Source organism: Aulonocara stuartgranti (genome assembly GCF_965226115.1).
Source record: "Aulonocara stuartgranti genome assembly, chromosome: 3".
Lineage (NCBI taxonomy): Eukaryota > Metazoa > Chordata > Actinopteri > Cichliformes > Cichlidae > Aulonocara > Aulonocara stuartgranti.
This window is the reverse complement of record NC_138941.1, coordinates 46,307,349-46,326,293: the sequence shown is the minus strand read 5'-3', so window position 1 is coordinate 46,326,293 and position 18,945 is coordinate 46,307,349. Positions and strand designations below refer to the sequence as shown.

The 18,945-nt window shown below is 41.4% G+C and overlaps 2 protein-coding genes and 1 long non-coding RNA gene across 5 annotated transcripts; all 3 read right to left on the bottom strand.

Moving 5' to 3' along the window:
* Positions 1–4,235: 4,235 nt before the first annotated feature.
* LOC309693107 (polymeric immunoglobulin receptor-like) lies at positions 4,236–17,586 on the bottom strand. The gene is made up of 8 exons (XM_082512079.1): positions 17,459–17,586; positions 16,674–17,012; positions 16,506–16,587; positions 16,096–16,322; positions 5,054–5,102; positions 4,886–4,968; positions 4,662–4,705; positions 4,236–4,548 (listed from the first exon to the last, which is right to left on the bottom strand). The coding sequence occupies exons 1-8, from the start codon at positions 17,505–17,507 to the stop codon at positions 4,507–4,509; spliced, it is 915 nt and encodes a 304-aa protein (XP_082368205.1). The 5' UTR covers positions 17,508–17,586; the 3' UTR covers positions 4,236–4,506.
* LOC309693111 lies at positions 5,496–7,604 on the bottom strand. Its single transcript, XR_014272573.1, has 2 exons — positions 6,616–7,604; positions 5,496–5,988 (listed from the first exon to the last, which is right to left on the bottom strand). It is a non-coding gene; the product is annotated as an uncharacterized lncRNA (long non-coding RNA).
* Positions 10,437–15,080, bottom strand: LOC309693081 (zinc finger CCHC domain-containing protein 12-like). Of its 3 annotated transcripts, XM_082512057.1 has the most exons (3): positions 14,877–15,080; positions 14,739–14,800; positions 10,437–14,111 (listed from the first exon to the last, which is right to left on the bottom strand). In XM_082512057.1, exon 3 carries the CDS (start codon positions 13,375–13,377, stop codon positions 11,680–11,682), a length of 1,698 nt encoding a protein of 565 aa, XP_082368183.1. In that variant the 5' UTR covers positions 13,378–14,111; positions 14,739–14,800; positions 14,877–15,080; the 3' UTR covers positions 10,437–11,679. The 3 variants fall into 3 exon arrangements, with proteins under 3 accessions (XP_082368183.1, XP_082368182.1, XP_082368184.1); XM_082512056.1 differs by having other exon boundaries at positions 14,739–15,080; XM_082512058.1 differs by lacking the exon at positions 14,739–14,800.
* Positions 17,587–18,945: the final 1,359 nt, after the last annotated feature.

The following is an 18,945-nucleotide window of genomic DNA, read 5'->3' as shown; positions in this document are numbered from 1 at the left end:
AAGTTGTGTCCACACTAGACTCAAATTACACCCATGTATATACGGTTTCACATTCAATAAGAAAAAAGACATAATTGATGCCTTCTGTCTCAATGTGACTATTTACCTGCATGCAAAGCACACGCAGAACCTTGTGCTGCTGTCATTTACGTGCCTGCAGGCGTGCTCACATCAACAACTGCTGACAGAAAACATTTCCTGACTACATATCATGAGTTGTGTAGCCTACAGCAGTCATACCACACCCATATTAAAACCATTAAAAATGCTCTTTTTCCAGATGTCATCCGCATTACCATAAATGTATAAGAGTTGGACTAGATGTTTGGTCCTCCTGGTGTCTGTCCTGTTATGGAATATGTTTGAAGTTGATAAAAAAAATTTAATATCATAATTTGCAAAGCCTTGAGGGAGTCACGGCTCCTTTTTATCTCGCTCTCTCTTTTGTTAGGCAAAGCATTTCAGTGGAAGGTTTATCACTTCATATGACATGTGAAAATTAAGTGGGAGAGAAGTAACACCACTTGATGCTCAAGACCTTAAAGATACAAAAATAAGAATAAAATATTGAATATAAAGCTCGTTACACTTTAAGTAAGAAAGCACACTTATAAATGTCAAATACAGATAGATTTCCTCTCAAAGGTCACATTTATTGTGCTTTCCTCCTTTCATTCAAAAGGTCACAGAAAATATTTATTATTACAGAGAATTATTATGATTGAGAATGCAACAACAAACAAAACAAGTAAATAACCAGAGGTTCAAACACAACACATGTAATGCTATCATATAAAACAGGGCTCCTGCACACCTACTGGTCTAACAGAGCTAAGGCTGCTGACTGCATCTTGTGGGGTCGACATCTCTGCTTTGTAGCTTTAAACACACACAGTGTCAGCTTGCTGCGATAATAAATGTGTGGAAGACTTTTTTCAGGTGTTGGCTTCAAATTTGGGATTCAAATCCGAAACTGACAAATTTTTAATCTACTGGCTCAGCAGTCCAGTTTGCAGTTACAATAGCAAAACTGCTTTGGTACACAAAACAAATCCATTGCTCATTATTGCTGAACAACAACTAATGAGTCCATTTCAATACGAACATTTTAAGCAAAACCATAGCTATGAAAACATTGCTCAATTATAGCTTTTTAAAGGTTTAGCAAAGCGTCCATGCAGGGAGTGAAATACTGTGCCTGTTCTCCATCAAGTTTTTTGAATATTGTCTAATTTATTTATTTATTTTAATATGCATTTATACAAAAGGAAAGAGTACCCAGATGTCAGCAAACTGTTTGCATCAGGCATAAAACTTTGCATGTGTTTGCATGGCTGAACGCAGCTCTGCACCACAATCTATGACCTCATACCTCTGCTTTGATCGCTTTTTGCCTATCAAGATTCTTCATAAATGGTTCAAATGACTCAGTCAGATCTGCAGTTTGAAGAAAGAAAATAAACAAATGAACACGCTATCACTCCAGCTTCAGCTCCGAGTTCAACACAAGGTGATTTAAAAGCTTGGCATCGCTGCCCTTTAAAGCGCTGCATACATCACTGAGCATAGGCTGTACCTAGTGATGGTGAGATGAAGCCTTGTGGTGAACTGAAGCTTTCCATCCAACTGGTCGACTCATGGTTTGAAGCACTGTGATGATTCATTTGCTCTACTGCGCCATCAAGTGGACGATTCAAGTGAAACAGGCTCTGTGATTATAATGATGTGATGTGTAAACCTCTAAACTGAACAAATAAATTGTTTTCATGGTTATTTATCATGAATATTGTCTCAGTATGTCTGATACGAAAGAGAAAGTGGAAACTATCAGGACAGAGTTTTGGTATGATTGTGTAACTGTGTAATCATGACACAAACTAGTGTGTGACGCTTCACTCTTTAATAAACTAAAAGACAGAAATCAGATTATAGGAATCTGTGGTGTTGTTCATTTATATTATGGTACTTATCATTCGTGATATTTATTACTGTGCGCATACTTTATTAGGAGAGATGAGATGAAAATGTTGCCAGACAGGAGAAAATCTTCTCTTCCTTGCTCGTTCCATCAAGTAGAATTGCTCAAGTATCTATGTAGCACGTACGTAATCCAATTCCACAACACAAAGTGATGGGGAATCAGCTGTGTTTTGCTGCCCATTTTATGTCTAATCTGGCGCAAACCAGCGAGCCAGTTCCTAAATCAGTCACATGGTACGGACTGCCCACGAGGCCTCGAACATCACTGTATATGTAATCAAAGCAAGCCTCACAAAAACTCCCCCGAGATTACTCGACTCACGCTTCAAAGCTTCGACACACAGGACACATCACCATCGGTCACTTACTATAGACATCTCTGCATTGAATCATACTTGTTATTAATCTCTGACTATCTTCCACAGCATGTTTCTTCCTGTTAAAAGGCTGCAGTTCATAAACAAAAGTATCACCTGCCATGCCTGAACATAGGTGCTGGTATGGCACAGTGAATGAATCTTGACTCTTTGAATTTTGATATTTTTTACCCCTCAAATGAAGGTGAGCTAAATATTAATATAATATTTTCAAGGTCTAGTTGAATCATGGGCTCATTAGCTTGTTCAATTTACAATTCTAAAGCCCGGTTTGTGGTTCAGTATGAGAACAGACACTTCAAGCATAAAATGCAGAGCTGTTCCTTTCAGAGTTAATTCGCCGACATCCTATTTTCACAACTACGCTAACGTCATGTACATTTTCCTTCACAAATTTTCAGTCAGACTATATCCATGTCTAAATGTGTTAATTAGCCATATTATTATGACGATATTACATATGAAACAGTGCAGTCTGGTTCCACTAATAGTAGCAAAAACTGAAATCATTTTCCCCCTCTGGGTCTCATGAGCTTTTTGGGCAGACAAGATTTACTGTTTACATTGGATATTCTTTCTGTTTGGTCTTTGTAGCAACAAGCAGCAGTTTGGAGCTGAAAACATTACCACTTCATATGTACATTATATATGCAGGCTTTATGATTTCTTGGGAACTGCAATAATTATGTTGCCTTATGATAACAAAAAAAAAGTCTTACAATGTTGAACTAGTCAGTTTTGTTCTTAATTGGTAGTAGTTTCATTGACATGTAACAGTTGCTTCCTCTTGGAACTGCTGCACTCGTGGATGCATTAAAGACAATTAAAGAGAGCTCTGTGTGGGTCTGTCTACACTTACATAAGAAAATGTAGCTTTTTTGTGTGTTTCATCCACATGTAAACAGCTTTTTAGATAACTGAAAACAGCACTTTGGAAAACTGCTTACAGGGTGAAGGTTTTAGAAAGTTACTTCATGTGTTCACATGTGGACAAGGAAAACGGCTTCCAGACATCAAAGGCGTGGGTCTCTATTTCCTTCTTCGATGTCAGAATGTGCACAGTGTTGGTGATAGTTCCTCCTAGGCTTCTGATTGGCCCGCCTTTTAATACAGACAAGATTATATCACCACCTGCAGCGCTGTCATGCTCTTGACAGTACTTGACATCATTTTTGCACTTTTGGCCCTTTTGAGCAAATACAGTACCAAAACTCCCTACTCAGTTGCATTATGTCTCTCAGCAGTAGTAGAAACTAAAGCAGAGCCCAACTTAAACTATAGTGTCCATATACACCATCTGTGAAACACAAACACTTAAACCCCAAGTGAGTGTTCCTTCTCTTCAGCTGCAACTTTGGTTGGCAGATTCAATTCAGTTTAATTTTAGTTATCTAGCTCCAAATCACAACACTCGCCTCGAGGTGTTATATATAACTACAATGAGCTAACCCTGAACAAGAACTTTGCAACAGTGGGAAGGAAAAACTCCCTTTTCCTTTTAACAGGTAGAAACCTGTCAGAATCAGGCTCAGGGAGGGGAAGACATCTGCACTGACCGCTTTGTTGAGCAAGACAGGACAAATTAAATACACAGTGAAGGAGGGCCAGAGATTAATAATGATGATTAAATGCAAAGTGGCATGTAAGCACAGAGAGAGTGAAAAAAGTGTAGTGAAGAAGAAACCATCAGTACATCATGGGAAGCCCCAAACACTCTAGGTCTATTGAAGTGTAACTAAAAAGGAAAGTTTTACGCATAGATTTCCACCTAAATGCTACTTTGTCATAAGACCCCTATAATGAGCAAAAAGGTCACAGGTTGCAAAAATATATAGAGTCTGGTACATAAATAAAAAGTCCCATATAATTATACACGTGTATTTTGATTTATTTTATTGAGTCTAAAATACTGAGTCTATATAAGCCAAGTCTATAATGTGCCAAATTTATATTGCAGGAAGCAGAACATATAGCTTTGTTCAGACGTGGTTTGGTTTGGTAAAAAAACTGGACCAAAGACCATATGTTCTATGTGGCAAATTAATAGAAAAATTACATTCAGTTACAAAGAGTAACAATTAACAATTCACAAAATGATCTTAGTAAGCAAGTAGGTTCATTGTACCCTTGTTGTCAAACACTTAATGTGTTACTTGCTTCGTTGCAGGTCTCTCATGCCCTTTGGATTATCCTGTAATTGACAGAAAGGAGAATGAGTGATCTAATCATTAAAAAATATCCCTGATAATTGTGTTTCTTAAGGAGTGTAATAGATCAGAGATGACCATGATAATGGGGGCTTACAGGGAATATCTCTTCCGTCTGCTTAAAGCGTGAAGAAGCCTTCTCTAGAAAGAATGCCCAAAATATAAATGCGAATTAGTAGTCAGATATATTTAATGCATTTTGTTATATCGTATAAATCTTTATTTATATATAGAATTTGTGGCTGATGCATGCACACACACACACACACACACACACACTTAATAACAATTTAAAATTCAAAGGAATATTAGTTGCCTTACTGCGCAGTATCTTTCTTGCCAATACAGCCAAGCCCACTAGAAGCAGGAGAGACGAACACCCCACTATAGACTCCAACATGTAACTAGGAAGCAGGCACAAAGCAGACTGAGCAGACAATCCACCTTCGACATCCATTAAAGTGAAAATAAAGAAGTGCTGACTTTTACCGGTAACGGTTCCAGGGCTGACTCGGAGTAGGTGGGGATGTCACGGGCTCTGTTTTTGAAGGTAAAGATATTGTAACAACTCTGTAAATATGCTGTGATAGGTAAAGAGAGTTTCCAGCATCCTAACATCAATATTATTCATAGGTGACTTTTAATAATCGATACCCTGAACAAGTAGAGACTGGAGAGCCTCTGCCATCTGTCACAAACACATATTGATCTTTAAAGCTGCTTCTTCCCATTTCAGCAGCTACAAGGTAACATGGAGAAAATGCCAAGCAATCACAAAAAAACTACAATGCATGATTTAAAATGCTAATAGGTTATGCAAATGTAGCGCCTCTACTCAGGACCAGTACACTCTCACTTCAAATAGAGACCCTAGACATCTTTCTAGGTTCAGGAGGAGGTTTTGTTTTGGAGACTCACAAAAGGAGTTGGCTTGGAAGTGAATAACTGGGACCTTTATTGCCTCAGTACCATTTATACACATATACAACACAATAACCCAAATTGCACACTAATAGTGCATTTTTAAAGGTGAATACATGTAAAACAAAACAAAATAAAGACATTTAAATGGAAGATTTATGCTGAACAGTATCAGAGCTCTTTGGAATGAATGAAACAGATTAAAGTGTTCCTGTTGTGAAGTTTGAATTGTCCAGTCTGAATTGTCCTTTAAAGTCGTTGAAAACCCAAACAGGTGTACTGTAGGGGAATTGTCAGTGTGCAAACCCTATTATCCGGGTAGGAAAAGTAGTGCATAGGGCTTATCTGTAATCCAGGGTTGCTTGAATCAGTTTCTCAGGCAAATCCCACAATCCGATCGCATGGCTGGCCACACCATTTCACGATCATCCAGGATCTCATTTGGGCTGTTCTCGCCGTCAGTGGTTCTCCAGAATTCTTCTAGTAGTTCAAAAAAAACCAATCTACACAAACAGTGCAGAACAATCAATTTCTTTTCCCACTTTGTGTTCTTAACATGAGCTCATTAACTTCTTTTCCAAATGTATTAATCACAAATGGCATTCCCTTTAGCTTTACCAAGTTACAAGAGTTACAGTAACTTGTTTGTACCAGTATCAACAATTTTATCAAAATTACATCACAACAAAGAACATCAGCAGCTTAAACTGTAATGTAAACAGTCATAGCAATGAAAGTGACATTCATCCTTAAGGCTTACAAGCAAATGTAACTTAATTCAGTGCAAATACTATTAAACTTGAAATATGCTCATATCTATTAAGACATAACCATTCTAATATAAACAGAGCTATTGCTTCTACTTGAATACCTCCCCGATCGGAATATGGCTTCAGCGGGGTGGGGTGGCTAACAGCTATTAGCAGCTAGCATCGCATCTAGCATCGGCATCGTTTAGCTCAAAGCATTCAACACTTATAACACACTGTAAAGAACAACAGGAGAAGTGAAACAACACGCCAGATTCTCATAGCTCCCGATTGGTTTTTGTTCAAAGGTTTCTGAGCTGAATCGGCTAGTGAAATACATTATCTAACTTAACAGGTAGCTAACGAAAGCACGTGACTCACCGGGATTTTCAGACACAAATAACTTGACAGACGTTATTCCCTTTGTGGTCAGAGTTCGGGGCCTAATAAAAGAGTACCTTATTAGCATTTATACGTAAAACAATCTGGTCTCATTAACCGGGTTGCAGTATTGCATACCAAGATACTTTTTCCATGCGCTCCGACACGTACTTGACCGCCATCAGAGGGAAGATCTCACAGGAAGAGAGAGGTAATACTTCCTGCGCACTAGACGCAAGGTCGTCAGAACACAAGACTGCATCACAGCGCCCCCTTGTGACAATAACAGGCTATAGCCTTAGATTACAAAAAGGGATTTTGCAGCCCTGTATTTCACATGGGTTACACCCTCCCCCTTTGACCCAGCATGAGCCCCTTCATGCGTCACGCTGTGGTCTACAGATGAACTCTCATAGTCACCTATTGTATAAAGTGCTTGGTTAAAGCTCTCTATGAGGCTCTGCGCAAAGGAAATTAAGGGATTTCCCAACTCAGGATAATGGAAGCGCCTTGGTGGTCGACGTGTCCTTTCTGACTTACGAACATGGTCATTTTTTTCTCCACTGTCAACAGTTTCCTTATGCTCCAGAGCTACCTCAGGGGTTTGTGGGTTCAGATCAATGGTTTCCGTAGCTATAGGAGCCTCTACATCAATGGACGGTACATCAATGCTGTCTTCGGCCACAGCTGATTTTTGATTAGTCATAGTTGGTAAAGTTACATCGTCTTCAGTAGGGTGTTGCTCAGCCACAACATCTGGCTCCTCTCCTTCAGCTACTTCAGGAGGTACCCCTACAGGCTCTGCAGGCAGCAAAGGGGAGCTGCCTCTGCAAGGCTCATTCTGAGGCTGAGGGTTTACACAGTCTGCTGGCGTAGCTGGTATACAACTACCCTCCGGTACTGTTTTTCCGGTTTGCTGTCGTCTCTTCGGGATTTCAAACACCTGAACCAACTTTCCAGGAATGACAGAAGACTGCCTAGGATAGACAGGTGAGTCATCTTCAGATTCTGATTGCTCCTCCAGTAACAGAGGCTGACTGCGCCTCGTTCTTGGCCTGCAACTCTTTGGCTCGACCTGGTCAACTTCCTCAGCTTCAGATAAGTCACCACAAGGGAGTAAGAGATCCCTGTGAAGAGTTCGAATAGGACCATCTCCATTCATAGGCTGTACAACATACACAGGTAGGTCTACCATCTTTTCCACCACTCTGTACATGGTTGACTCCCACTTATCTGCAAGTTTGTGTTTATTCCGAAGTCGCAGGTTCCGCACTAGCACTTGATCACCTTTCTCCAAAGTTGACTCCCTGACAGTTTTGTCAAAACGGCGTTTATTCCGTTCAGCAACCTTCTGAGAGTTTTTGGCAGCGATCTGATAGCTCTCTTGAAGGCGAGCCTTCAGAGCTCTCACATACTGAGAGTGAGATGTAGGAGAGCCATCTTTAACTGGCAGGCAGAATGCAATATCCACGGGAAGCCTCGGCTGGCGACCAAACATTAACTCGTATGGGCTAAACCCAGTGGTCTCGTTCTTGGTGCAATTATAGGCATGAGTTAGTGGTTTCACATAATCGCGCCAATGAGTTTTCTCTTTGTCTCGTAGAGTTCCTAACATGCCAAGAAGAGTTCGGTTGAACCGTTCAACTGGGTTTCCCCGTGGATGATAAGGACTGGTGCGCACCTTCGTGATACCAGCTAGGGCACAGAGCTCTTTAATGAGTTGTGACTCAAAATCCCTGCCCTGATCACTAAGCAGGCGCTCAGGAAAACCATAATGCACCAGAAACTGCTCCCAAAGACACTTCGCAACTGTTGTAGCCTTTTGGTCTTTTGTTGGCATAGCAACAGCGTATTTGGTGAAATGATCAGTTATGACCAGAATGTCTTTGGTGTTGTGACTGTCAGGCTCCAAGGATAAATAGTCCATGCATACGAGTTCCATGGGACGGGTTGTTTGGATACTCACAAGAGGTGCTGCTCTTTCAGGAAGGGTCTTTCTTCTAACACAACGTCCGCAAGACTTAATCTTTCTCTCTACATCAGTTGCCATTTTAGGCCAATAAAATCTTGACCTAACCAAGTCGAGGGTTCTTTCCAAACCCATATGCCCCATGTCGTCATGAAGGCAAGTGAGAATGGTGGACCTTAAAGACTCAGGGACGACAAGCTGAAAGGTGACATTTTCACCTGATTTGCGGGTTCTGTAGAGGAGACCATTTTTCAGTTCCAAACGTTTCCACTCTTTGAGCATTAGTTTAAGCTCTAAGGATGCAGAGTTCGGATTGGAATTTGCTTCACCTCCATTTTCTAACATGTTGACCACATACCCAATAATTGGGTCAGACCTCTGATGCTGTTGGAGTTCTACCTCACTATAGGTAGGTATGACAGAACAACCTAATGTTCCATCATCTGCGTAGACGTCTGGCACCGCATCGGTATGTAGAGCAAGGGACTCTACCAAAGTGATAGAAGGTAGGCTATTGTCAGATTCACCTAAGAGATGACGGTGGCACAAGACACTGAATGTGTCAGCTGTCACATCTTGTCTGTTGGGAGATGAAGAGAGATGATGGGAAGCGAATTGTTTCATTCGCTCTTTTTCTTCAAGAGAAGCATAGTCATCATCCACAGTATCATGTGGCCGCCTAGAGAGGCCATCTGCATCTTGATTGCTCTTACCAGCACGATACTTAATATTAAAGTCGAAGGTGGAGAGAGCGGCCAACCAGCGGTAGCTGGCAGCATCGAGCTTGGCTGACTTCAAAACATAGGTCAATGGGTTGTTGTCCGTTAAAACCGTGAATGTGTTCCCGTAGAGATAATCTTGGAACTTCTCTACAATGGACCACTTTAATGCAAGAAATTCCAGTTTATGAGCTGGATACCGCTTTTCACTGGGTGAAAGTCCTCTACTTGCGTAGGCAATAACCCTCACTTCACCATCCTGTTCTTGATACAAGGCTGCCCCTAACCCAGAGGTGCTCGCATCAGTATGGAGGACGTATGGTAATTTTGGGTTAGCATATCCAAGCACTGGAGCTGATGTCAGTTTCTCTATGATTACCTCAAAAGCTTCCTGACAAGCAGGTGTCCAACGGCTGGAAAGAGGCTCTTTAGGGTTCAAGTATCCGCTAGGACCGGGTGTCACCTTTCTGCCCTTCCTGTATGGTGGGTAGCCTTTGGTAAGATCATTCAGGGGTTTGACAATTTTTGAATAGTCCTTCACAAACCGTCGATAGTACCCTGCAAAGCCTAGGAAAGACTTGAGGTCACTGAGCGTCTGGGGTCTTGGCCAGGTTTTGAGAGCTCTGACCTTCTCAGGATCGGTCTCTACACCTTTGGTAGACACGATGTGTCCTAGGTATCGCACAGAACTTTGGAAGAAGGAGCACTTTTTGGGAGAAAGTTTCAACCCATATTCTCTCAGTTGCTGAAGGACACGTAGAAGCCTGGTTTCATGTTCCTCCAAAGTGCTGGAGAACACGATGATGTCATCTATGAACACCAGAACTTCTTTCAGATTGAGGCTGCCCATACACCGTTCCATTAAGCGCTGGAAGGTGCTGGGAGCGTTGGTGATCCCCTGGGGCATACGGTTAAACTCGTAAAATCCCAAGGGGCACACAAAAGCTGTCTTGGGCTTATCACATTCCTCCATCTCAATCTGGTAATAACCAGACTTGAGATCCATTACTGAAAACCATTTGGATCCAGCAAGGGCTGAGAAAGCCTCTTCAAGGTTTGGAAGTGCGTACGCATCTCGTATTGTTAACGCATTGAGCTTACGATAATCAATACAAAGACGGACCTCCCCATTCTTCTTTTTAACCACCACAATCGGTGAAGCATAAGGGGACTCTGATTCACGGATTACTCCTGCATCAAGGAGTGCTTGCAAGTGCTTCCTCACAGCTTCATAATCATTTGGGTGGATTGGCCTGGACTTTTGCTTAAAGGGTGCTTCGTCCTTTAAGTTTATGTGATGTTTGACTTTAGATACATGTCCAAGATCCAAATCATGCTGGGCAAAAACATCAGCATAGGCACTTAGACGCTGGGTAACCCTCTCTTTCCACTCCTGCGGGAGGGGAGAATTGCCAAAGTCAAATGTCAAATCTGGGTGAGCAGGTTCATCAACTGGCTGTGCAGTAACATTACAACATTTCACAGTGTCATCATTTTTGGTTGAAATGGGTGATTCGTCATATATCTTTGCAGGACTATGGAGCTCTGCAATGATACATCTAGAAGGCAGTGTTACGTCATGCTCAGTTTCATTTCTCACCCATATAGGTAACCTATGAGGATGCTTCTTGGGCAAAGTGACAAGACAGCACTCCACAAAAATTCCCCCTGGTAAGGTGGATGTCGTTGGCTGTTCAACAATGGCACATTCACCAGCACTGCTGGATCTGACACAGCCTTCAAGGAGGACCCTCCCTTGAGCTGGTACTACGTGTTGCACCTTGCCCTTAAGAGTTACAAAGCCATCGTTTCCGGCTAGGTTTATCTCTCTCCTGACCTTGAGTGTACGGAGGATCTGCCTGTAGCCATAGACCGACGACAAATCATTGGGATCTTTACCTTGACAATATTCGTCGTACAGAACATCAAGTGCATTTGTCCCAATCAGCACAGGCAAGTCACAGTTAGAGCGTAAGTCAGGTACTACTAAAGCAAGGCTAGAAACCTCAGGCTCAGTTTCAATAAAGCTTTTTGGAAACTTAAGGCTGATGGGTATGTATCCCAAGTAAGGAACATTTTGGCCACTAGCAGCCTCAACATCCAGGCCACTGATAGGCTGAATGGGATGTTCTGAAAGATTGGTGTTGTAAAATGAAGCGGACACTGTGGTCACTTGAGACCCAGTGTCAAGGAGACAACTGCAATTGACTCCCGACACGGTAACATTTGCTGTACATTTCTGTCCTACAAGTCCCTTGGGTAACCTAATCTGGGGTCGTGCTGCACGAGAGAGAGAAGATACTTTGCTCTGAGGTTCCGGTTTGGGACGTTCATGATTACTTTCAGTTCCTGGTAGTCCCTCCCCAGAAACTGATTTTAGTTTAAAGCTGACATATTCTGTTCCTCCCAGACTTGTAGTTTTTGGTTGAACTCCTTACGTTTCATTTCAACTAGTTCAGGGTTTGGTTCATTGCTGCAAGAGGGAGCAATATGACCATCCTCGCCGCACCTGAAGCAGTACCATGGGCGTGGCTTCTTAGTGGGCTTAGTCTCACTTGGGTCAGATTTCTCTTTAGGAAGAATCTTGAACTTAGGTTTGGTTTTCTTATTTGGCTTGTCAGAGTTCTGGCTTGAACTGTCAATAGCTGATGCTTTCAGTGAAGCCACTTGGGCTTGTAGCTTTGCAAGTTTCCTTTCTAACTTATGTGCATCAAAAGGCACTAGCCTATCATTAACAGCTGATACGTCTGTATCATCAGTGACATACTCTCCTACTTCAAGGGAGTTCAAATGTGCCTTAGGTTTAGAAATGCCTAAGTGCTGTTTCATTCGGCTGGACTTTGCTGCTTGCCGGTCCTCCTCAGTACGTAGCATGAGGAGCAACTCTGGAAATGAAGGTGGCTTGTCCTTCTTCTGCTCAAGCTGCAAGGTTGTGATCAAGCTGTTGTTCCAGCAACCTCTACAAAACTGTTTAAGCAGTTGGCGATCTGAATCATTTGTAGTGATGCCACCTCTTTTAATGACTTTACTCAGGGTTATCTGCAACCGCTGTAAATAGGCAGAAGGCTTTTCACCTGAGTTCTGGTTTGTGCTCAGGAATTTGGCAAAAAGCTCATCCCCATCATCAACAGTACCATACGCTGAGTCAAGAAGGCTGAGATAGTCATGGGGAGAAGCGTTAGGACCAAGGTGCTTTACAATGTTAGCAGCTGGTGGAAGAAGGCTCTCAACTATTTTCCTTACCATATGTTTGTCAGATATGGTACAATCTATGAGGTGGAATTCAACATTGTTGCGCCACGTATCATAATCAGCTTCGAAAGTAGAGCAAGGGGTTTTCCCCGAGAAGGGCCTGAGCTTTGCATGACCTTGAGAAGGCATTTCATTGTTCTTAATGACATGCTCAACTACTACTCTCTGTACTTCAGGTGTAGTGAGCTGTTCAGGTGGTAAGTAGATAGTAGTTTTTCTGTGCGAGGGAGTCACTTCTACACTTGGAGAGGATGAGTGAGAGTCATGCTCAGGCAAGTGGGTTAAATCACTGCCCAGTTTAAGAGGACTTTGATGCTCTATGATGGCTGGTTCATCTTGGTCTGTGTCACTAGTGAGCTGCAGATTCTGATTAGGCACTGTTACATTTGGCCCAACTGCGGGATCACTCTCAGTGGACTTCTTCATTCTGGCCAGCTCATCTAGTAAAACCTTCTCAAAATCTGCACCACTCAGTTTAGCAAGCCCTTTCAGTTCAGTTAGGTAAGAATGGGTTAAACATGAACCCCTGTCTGCAGCATACAGCGCAGACAGAAGCTGGATATGATGGACAACACTTGGGTTACGGCTTTGTCTTTTGCAAGGCAAGCTATCCTTAAGGAACTGGACTGGTTCACCTGATTGGAACTCCACAATGGCTGTGTTTTTAAACTGTGCCTCTGTGCTAGTTACTTTGATTACTCTTCCAATAGAACCAAACTGCCCTAAGTAATCAATAACCTCATTGTCAACCTCATCGCCTGTTAACCCTCCTACTAGGACAGAGTTAGGTACTTTGACACCTTCACTTTGGATTACATCCATGTTGTCTTATTGCTCCAACCCAGAATGTCATGGACAATTGTAATGATTTGACCCAAAAGGCATGAAAGCACCAGTTGCTCAACTTCCAAAATAAAAGGAATTAAACCTCCTGGCTGGCTCGCCACGTTTTGTGTAGCGCCTCTACTCAGGACCAGTACACTCTCACTTCAAATAGAGACCCTAGACATCTTTCTAGGTTCAGGAGGAGGTTTTGTTTTGGAGACTCACAAAAGGAGTTGGCTTGGAAGTGAATAACTGGGACCTTTATTGCCTCAGTACCATTTATACACATATACAACACAATAACCCAAATTGCACACTAATAGTGCATTTTTAAAGGTGAATACATGTAAAACAAAACAAAATAAAGACATTTAAATGGAAGATTTATGCTGAACAGTATCAGAGCTCTTTGGAATGAATGAAACAGATTAAAGTGTTCCTGTTGTGAAGTTTGAATTGTCCAGTCTGAATTGTCCTTTAAAGTCGTTGAAAACCCAAACAGGTGTACTGTAGGGGAATTGTCAGTGTGCAAACCCTATTATCCGGGTAGGAAAAGTAGTGCATAGGGCTTATCTGTAATCCAGGGTTGCTTGAATCAGTTTCTCAGGCAAATCCCACAATCCGATCGCATGGCTGGCCACACCATTTCACGATCATCCAGGATCTCATTTGGGCTGTTCTCGCCGTCAGTGGTTCTCCAGAATTCTTCTAGTAGTTCAAAAAAAACCAATCTACACAAACAGTGCAGAACAATCAATTTCTTTTCCCACTTTGTGTTCTTAACATGAGCTCATTAACTTCTTTTCCAAATGTATTAATCACAAATGGCATTCCCTTTAGCTTTACCAAGTTACAAGAGTTACAGTAACTTGTTTGTACCAGTATCAACAATTTTATCAAAATTACATCACAACAAAGAACATCAGCAGCTTAAACTGTAATGTAAACAGTCATAGCAATGAAAGTGACATTCATCCTTAAGGCTTACAAGCAAATGTAACTTAATTCAGTGCAAATACTATTAAACTTGAAATATGCTCATATCTATTAAGACATAACCATTCTAATATAAACAGAGCTATTGCTTCTACTTGAATACCTCCCCGATCGGAATATGGCTTCAGCGGGGTGGGGTGGCTAACAGCTATTAGCAGCTAGCATCGCATCTAGCATCGGCATCGTTTAGCTCAAAGCATTCAACACTTATAACACACTGTAAAGAACAACAGGAGAAGTGAAACAACACGCCAGATTCTCATAGCTCCCGATTGGTTTTTGTTCAAAGGTTTCTGAGCTGAATCGGCTAGTGAAATACATTATCTAACTTAACAGGTAGCTAACGAAAGCACGTGACTCACCGGGATTTTCAGACACAAATAACTTGACAGACGTTATTCCCTTTGTGGTCAGAGTTCGGGGCCTAATAAAAGAGTACCTTATTAGCATTTATACGTAAAACAATCTGGTCTCATTAACCGGGTTGCAGTATTGCATACCAAGATACTTTTTCCATGCGCTCCGACACGTACTTGACCGCCATCAGAGGGAAGATCTCACAGGAAGAGAGAGGTAATACTTCCTGCGCACTAGACGCAAGGTCGTCAGAACACAAGACTGCATCACAGCGCCCCCTTGTGACAATAACAGGCTATAGCCTTAGATTACAAAAAGGGATTTTGCAGCCCTGTATTTCACATGGGTTACACAAATGATAAGCTGCAATCATTTATTTGTCTTGGAAATGTTGCTATTACTCTAACCTAAGAACACAGAGATGGTAAATATGCCTGTATTAGCATGTAAGGACTGTGAAACATGGGAAGGGTCTTAGTTTGTTTTCTTTCACTTAAAATAATGTTGTCTATAACACAAAATGGCATTATGTTTGTTAAAATCATTTGCAACCGATGATACACAATAATGACACAATCTCAGACTATGTCTGTTTAGCATTTTAGCAATTTTTGGTTCGTTCTACAGTTACAGGTCAATTTCATGTCAACGAGCTTTATCAGCCAAACATTCATTTCAGGCAATGATAAATATCATAGTTGTTTTTAATTAATTTTTTAAAAATCAACAGTTTCCATCATTTATTTTTTCCTGGCCATTTAGCTAAATGTCGAGTTTTGCTATTCAAATTAACACTAGGCTGCATTTAGAGGTGACATGTTAGCGAGGCCTAAAACTAAAGAATTGTCAATTGTGTTACCTGTCACCCAGTTTTCCTTGATAACACATTCTATCATGATTTAGACTTAGTCTAATTAATGCACCACATGCTGATTTTGAGAGAAGCACTTAATATTTATAGAAACAGAGAGAGAAAATAGCAATGTTTTTATCTGAATACAGGTTTCTCTTTTCCTCTTAGTGCATGCCATCAGCTGTGTTGCTCTTTTTATTTCTTTTACAGCCAACTGCGTTACATGTGATTTTTGCATCATAAATCTTTTAAATGTTGGCTGAATAGCAATAAAAATATACGGGGTGCATTTCTAGAGAGGGAAGTCTAGAGTTATTCAACATAAGGATGTTGACTAACTCTAGACTCCCTGTGATGAAAAAAAAAGCATCCTTGATGATATCAGCACACAGAAAATCCATAATGAAGTTTAATTATCACAGTTTCGAGTCAGTTAGACAGCAAAGCTCAAACGTATAATTTGTTATGTTTTTTATGTCTAAAATATAAAAGGCTCTTTATCAACTTACTAGTAGAGCCGTGTGGTCTGACCTGAACCTGTACGGCTACTTGCTGCTGCCCTGCAGAACATAAATACCAGTCAGCATCTCTCATCTGCAGCTTCTTTAAGGTTACAGTGAAAGCCTCAGTTCTGTCATCGCTGATGGTCACTGAAGTATCTTCGTAACTCCTTTCAGAACCTGTCGACAGACAGGAGCTCCGGTCTCCGCTCCGACACCACTTCTTCTCACTTAGTCTGTTGACAGGCAGTCACAGGAGAGTCAGTGAATGCTCACTGTCCACCAGCGTTTGATACCAATGAAATTTTATGGACAAATTCCCACATTTACTGAAGTGTGATCAGTGCTTCTTTAAGGACAGTTCTAAGGGTTTTAAAGGATAAAATGTGGATAAAATCCTCCAAAGGAAAACCAAATACCTGAATCTCTGAGTGTAAAGGCATTGAACCGTGAGACTACTTCCTTCTTCCCCACTCACCATGCTGTTCACAACTGACACACCTGCAGAGATCATGAAAATGCAACAAACTTCTTTAAAACTGTGGGCTAATAAATGTTTATCATCTCAAAATTTCTCCATTACTCACCATGAAACACTTTCACTTTAGTGTAAGCCACGTCATCAGCGCTTGATGCTAATTCCACACCACACGAGTACCACCCAGAGTCCGTCTCTTTCAGGTCGTTCATGGTCACTGTGAACATCAACCGGGCCGGGTCGTCAAAAATGCTCACTTTGTCTTTACTTGGATTGGCCGAGGAGGTCTCGTCAGTTCGGGCCAAGATCTCGCAGGAAATTCTCGTCCCCCCATGACACCAGTATTTGACATGGTCAGCATAGTGAGAACCATATTGACATTGGACAGTGAGGGATCCACCCTCCGGGCCAATAAACTCCTTTTGAGTGGTCACCCAGCAGAGAACAGCTGACATGAAGTGGAAATCATTAAATGTTAAACACCAATTTGAAATGAAACTTTTAGTCATGACACAACTTTAACAGAGCAGTTGCTCACATCGGACACCTGTTATCTATAAATAAAAGGTGTGGCCTTTGGCAACACTTGCACCATATTAATCCGCTTCAGTTTCCTTTGTTACAAAGCACAGTTTCCTGCTTTAGTCTAAGGAGCTTGGAAAGAAAAGCGTCTGGACTTATTTAAGTTGCCTGAAGATGTTTCACCTCTCATCCGAGAAGCTTTTTCAGTTCTAAGGGTCAAATAGTGGAGAGTCCCAGATTTAAACCCAGTGGGAGTAACCCCCCAAAGAGGGACAAAGGACCCCCTGATGATCCTCTACCTAATCTGAAAACAGCTTGAAAATCTTTTTTGTCTGACTTCTCTAATCAAATGCACACAGTCACATTGAATACCTGGGATCCATGGTATCAGGCTGAGCGTGAGTATAAAGAGTCGCTGCATGTTTCCTCTTCAAGTTTGACGCTTAACAAGAAAGTGTTCTGTGTTGTGCAAACACAGACTCCAGATTCCACCATATATAAAATTTCCCTTTGTCATGTGACCACTGGGCAGATACAGATGCTTCAGACGTTAACTACATAAATGCCAGATTGTAATGACACTGTAATAAACACTTCTTTAGATTTGAATTAGAATTTGATGAATGTTGTGTTGATGTTCTGCTGATTATTTTAACAGCTTTTCTCTGATTTTTATGAAATCTTTGACTTTGTTTGTTTATAATGTTTATAATGTCTCTTTATGATATGTCTAATGATAAGCAGCAATGCTTTTATAAAGATGTAACTCTGGCGTCTCCAAAAGTTGATTCTGTTCATCTGGACGTAGCGTTTTGTGGGAGAAACGTTTCGTCACTCCTCCAAGTGACTTCTTCAGTCTCAGCTGACTGCAGGTTTCCTCAATCTTATAAACACTACATTTGCAATATGCATCTGGTACACTAGCTGCACAGTGGCTCAGAGGAAAGCACTCCAAGGGGTCATTAACACTGGCTGCCCTCTCCCCACACTGGAAGATCTAAACAATACCCGCTGTCTTAAAAAAGCTCAAACCATTATAAAAGATACCTCACATCCTGGGGACTCCCTGTTTGAACTGTGCCGTTGTTACTTCTGCAGTTGTTGCTTGACAGTTGTTGCTTCTGCTACAAGACCTTTTATGGTCATCTATTTCCTGGAAACATTTGTGATGATCTCAGAAGGGACATTTTTAGCCAGTTTGACCTTGCCAGCAAAATAACCCCTAAAATTCCCCGCTCTTTTCAGATCCCCTTACACAGAGCAATCGGTGTAAGGACTAATAGACTCAAACACAGTTTTATCCAACTGCAATAACACGTCTGAATACTGCAAAAAAAGATGTCCATTACGCCACTCTTGTGGGAATGTATGTGAATGTTTGCTAATACTATTCCTATTATCACTTTTATTTATCAATTTTATTGAATGTTACTGTTTTATTTATATTTTGATATTGTTAGGGATGATGCACTGATCGGGGACCATTTTTAATTTCACTGTACCTGTGACAATGACAATAAAGACATTCTGATTCTGAATTGTACTAGACTCTTACGGGGTCAGCGGATGCTGAGACCCAATTCTTTTGCTCTCAGGCTGGATAAAGAAGACGCAAACTCAGTGTATTCAAAATGTATGCTTTATTCAACAAAACCTTCCAGAAGGGAGATATGTACAGCCTCCTGCAGATCTGAGGGGCGCTCCCTCAGTCTGTTACATTTATAACTTTTGTTTTCAGCATCTGACTTTCCTGTTCTTCAGCCCTCTGTGTCCCCTGCGCCCCTCATGCACAGTTTTGATCAAAACAGCTCCTTTTATGATCATGCACCCTAACTCTGTCTCTTCCTTAATTTAAGCCT

Excerpts from the sequence above, each read along its gene's own strand:
- LOC309693107 (XM_082512079.1), bottom strand. The coding sequence starts at position 17,507 with ATGCAGCGACTCTTTATACTCACGCTCAGCCTGATACCATGGATCCCA. Across the intron at positions 16,323-16,505 it reads CTTTACACTCAGAGATTCAG|ACTAAGTGAGAAGAAGTGGT; the intron begins GTATTTGGTTTT and ends GCCTGTCAACAG. Across the intron at positions 4,549-4,661 it reads AGACGGAAGAGATATTCCCT|GATAATCCAAAGGGCATGAG; the intron begins GTAAGCCCCCAT and ends TGTCAATTACAG.
- LOC309693081 (XM_082512056.1), bottom strand. The coding sequence starts at position 13,377 with ATGGATGTAATCCAAAGTGAAGGTGTCAAAGTACCTAACTCTGTCCTA.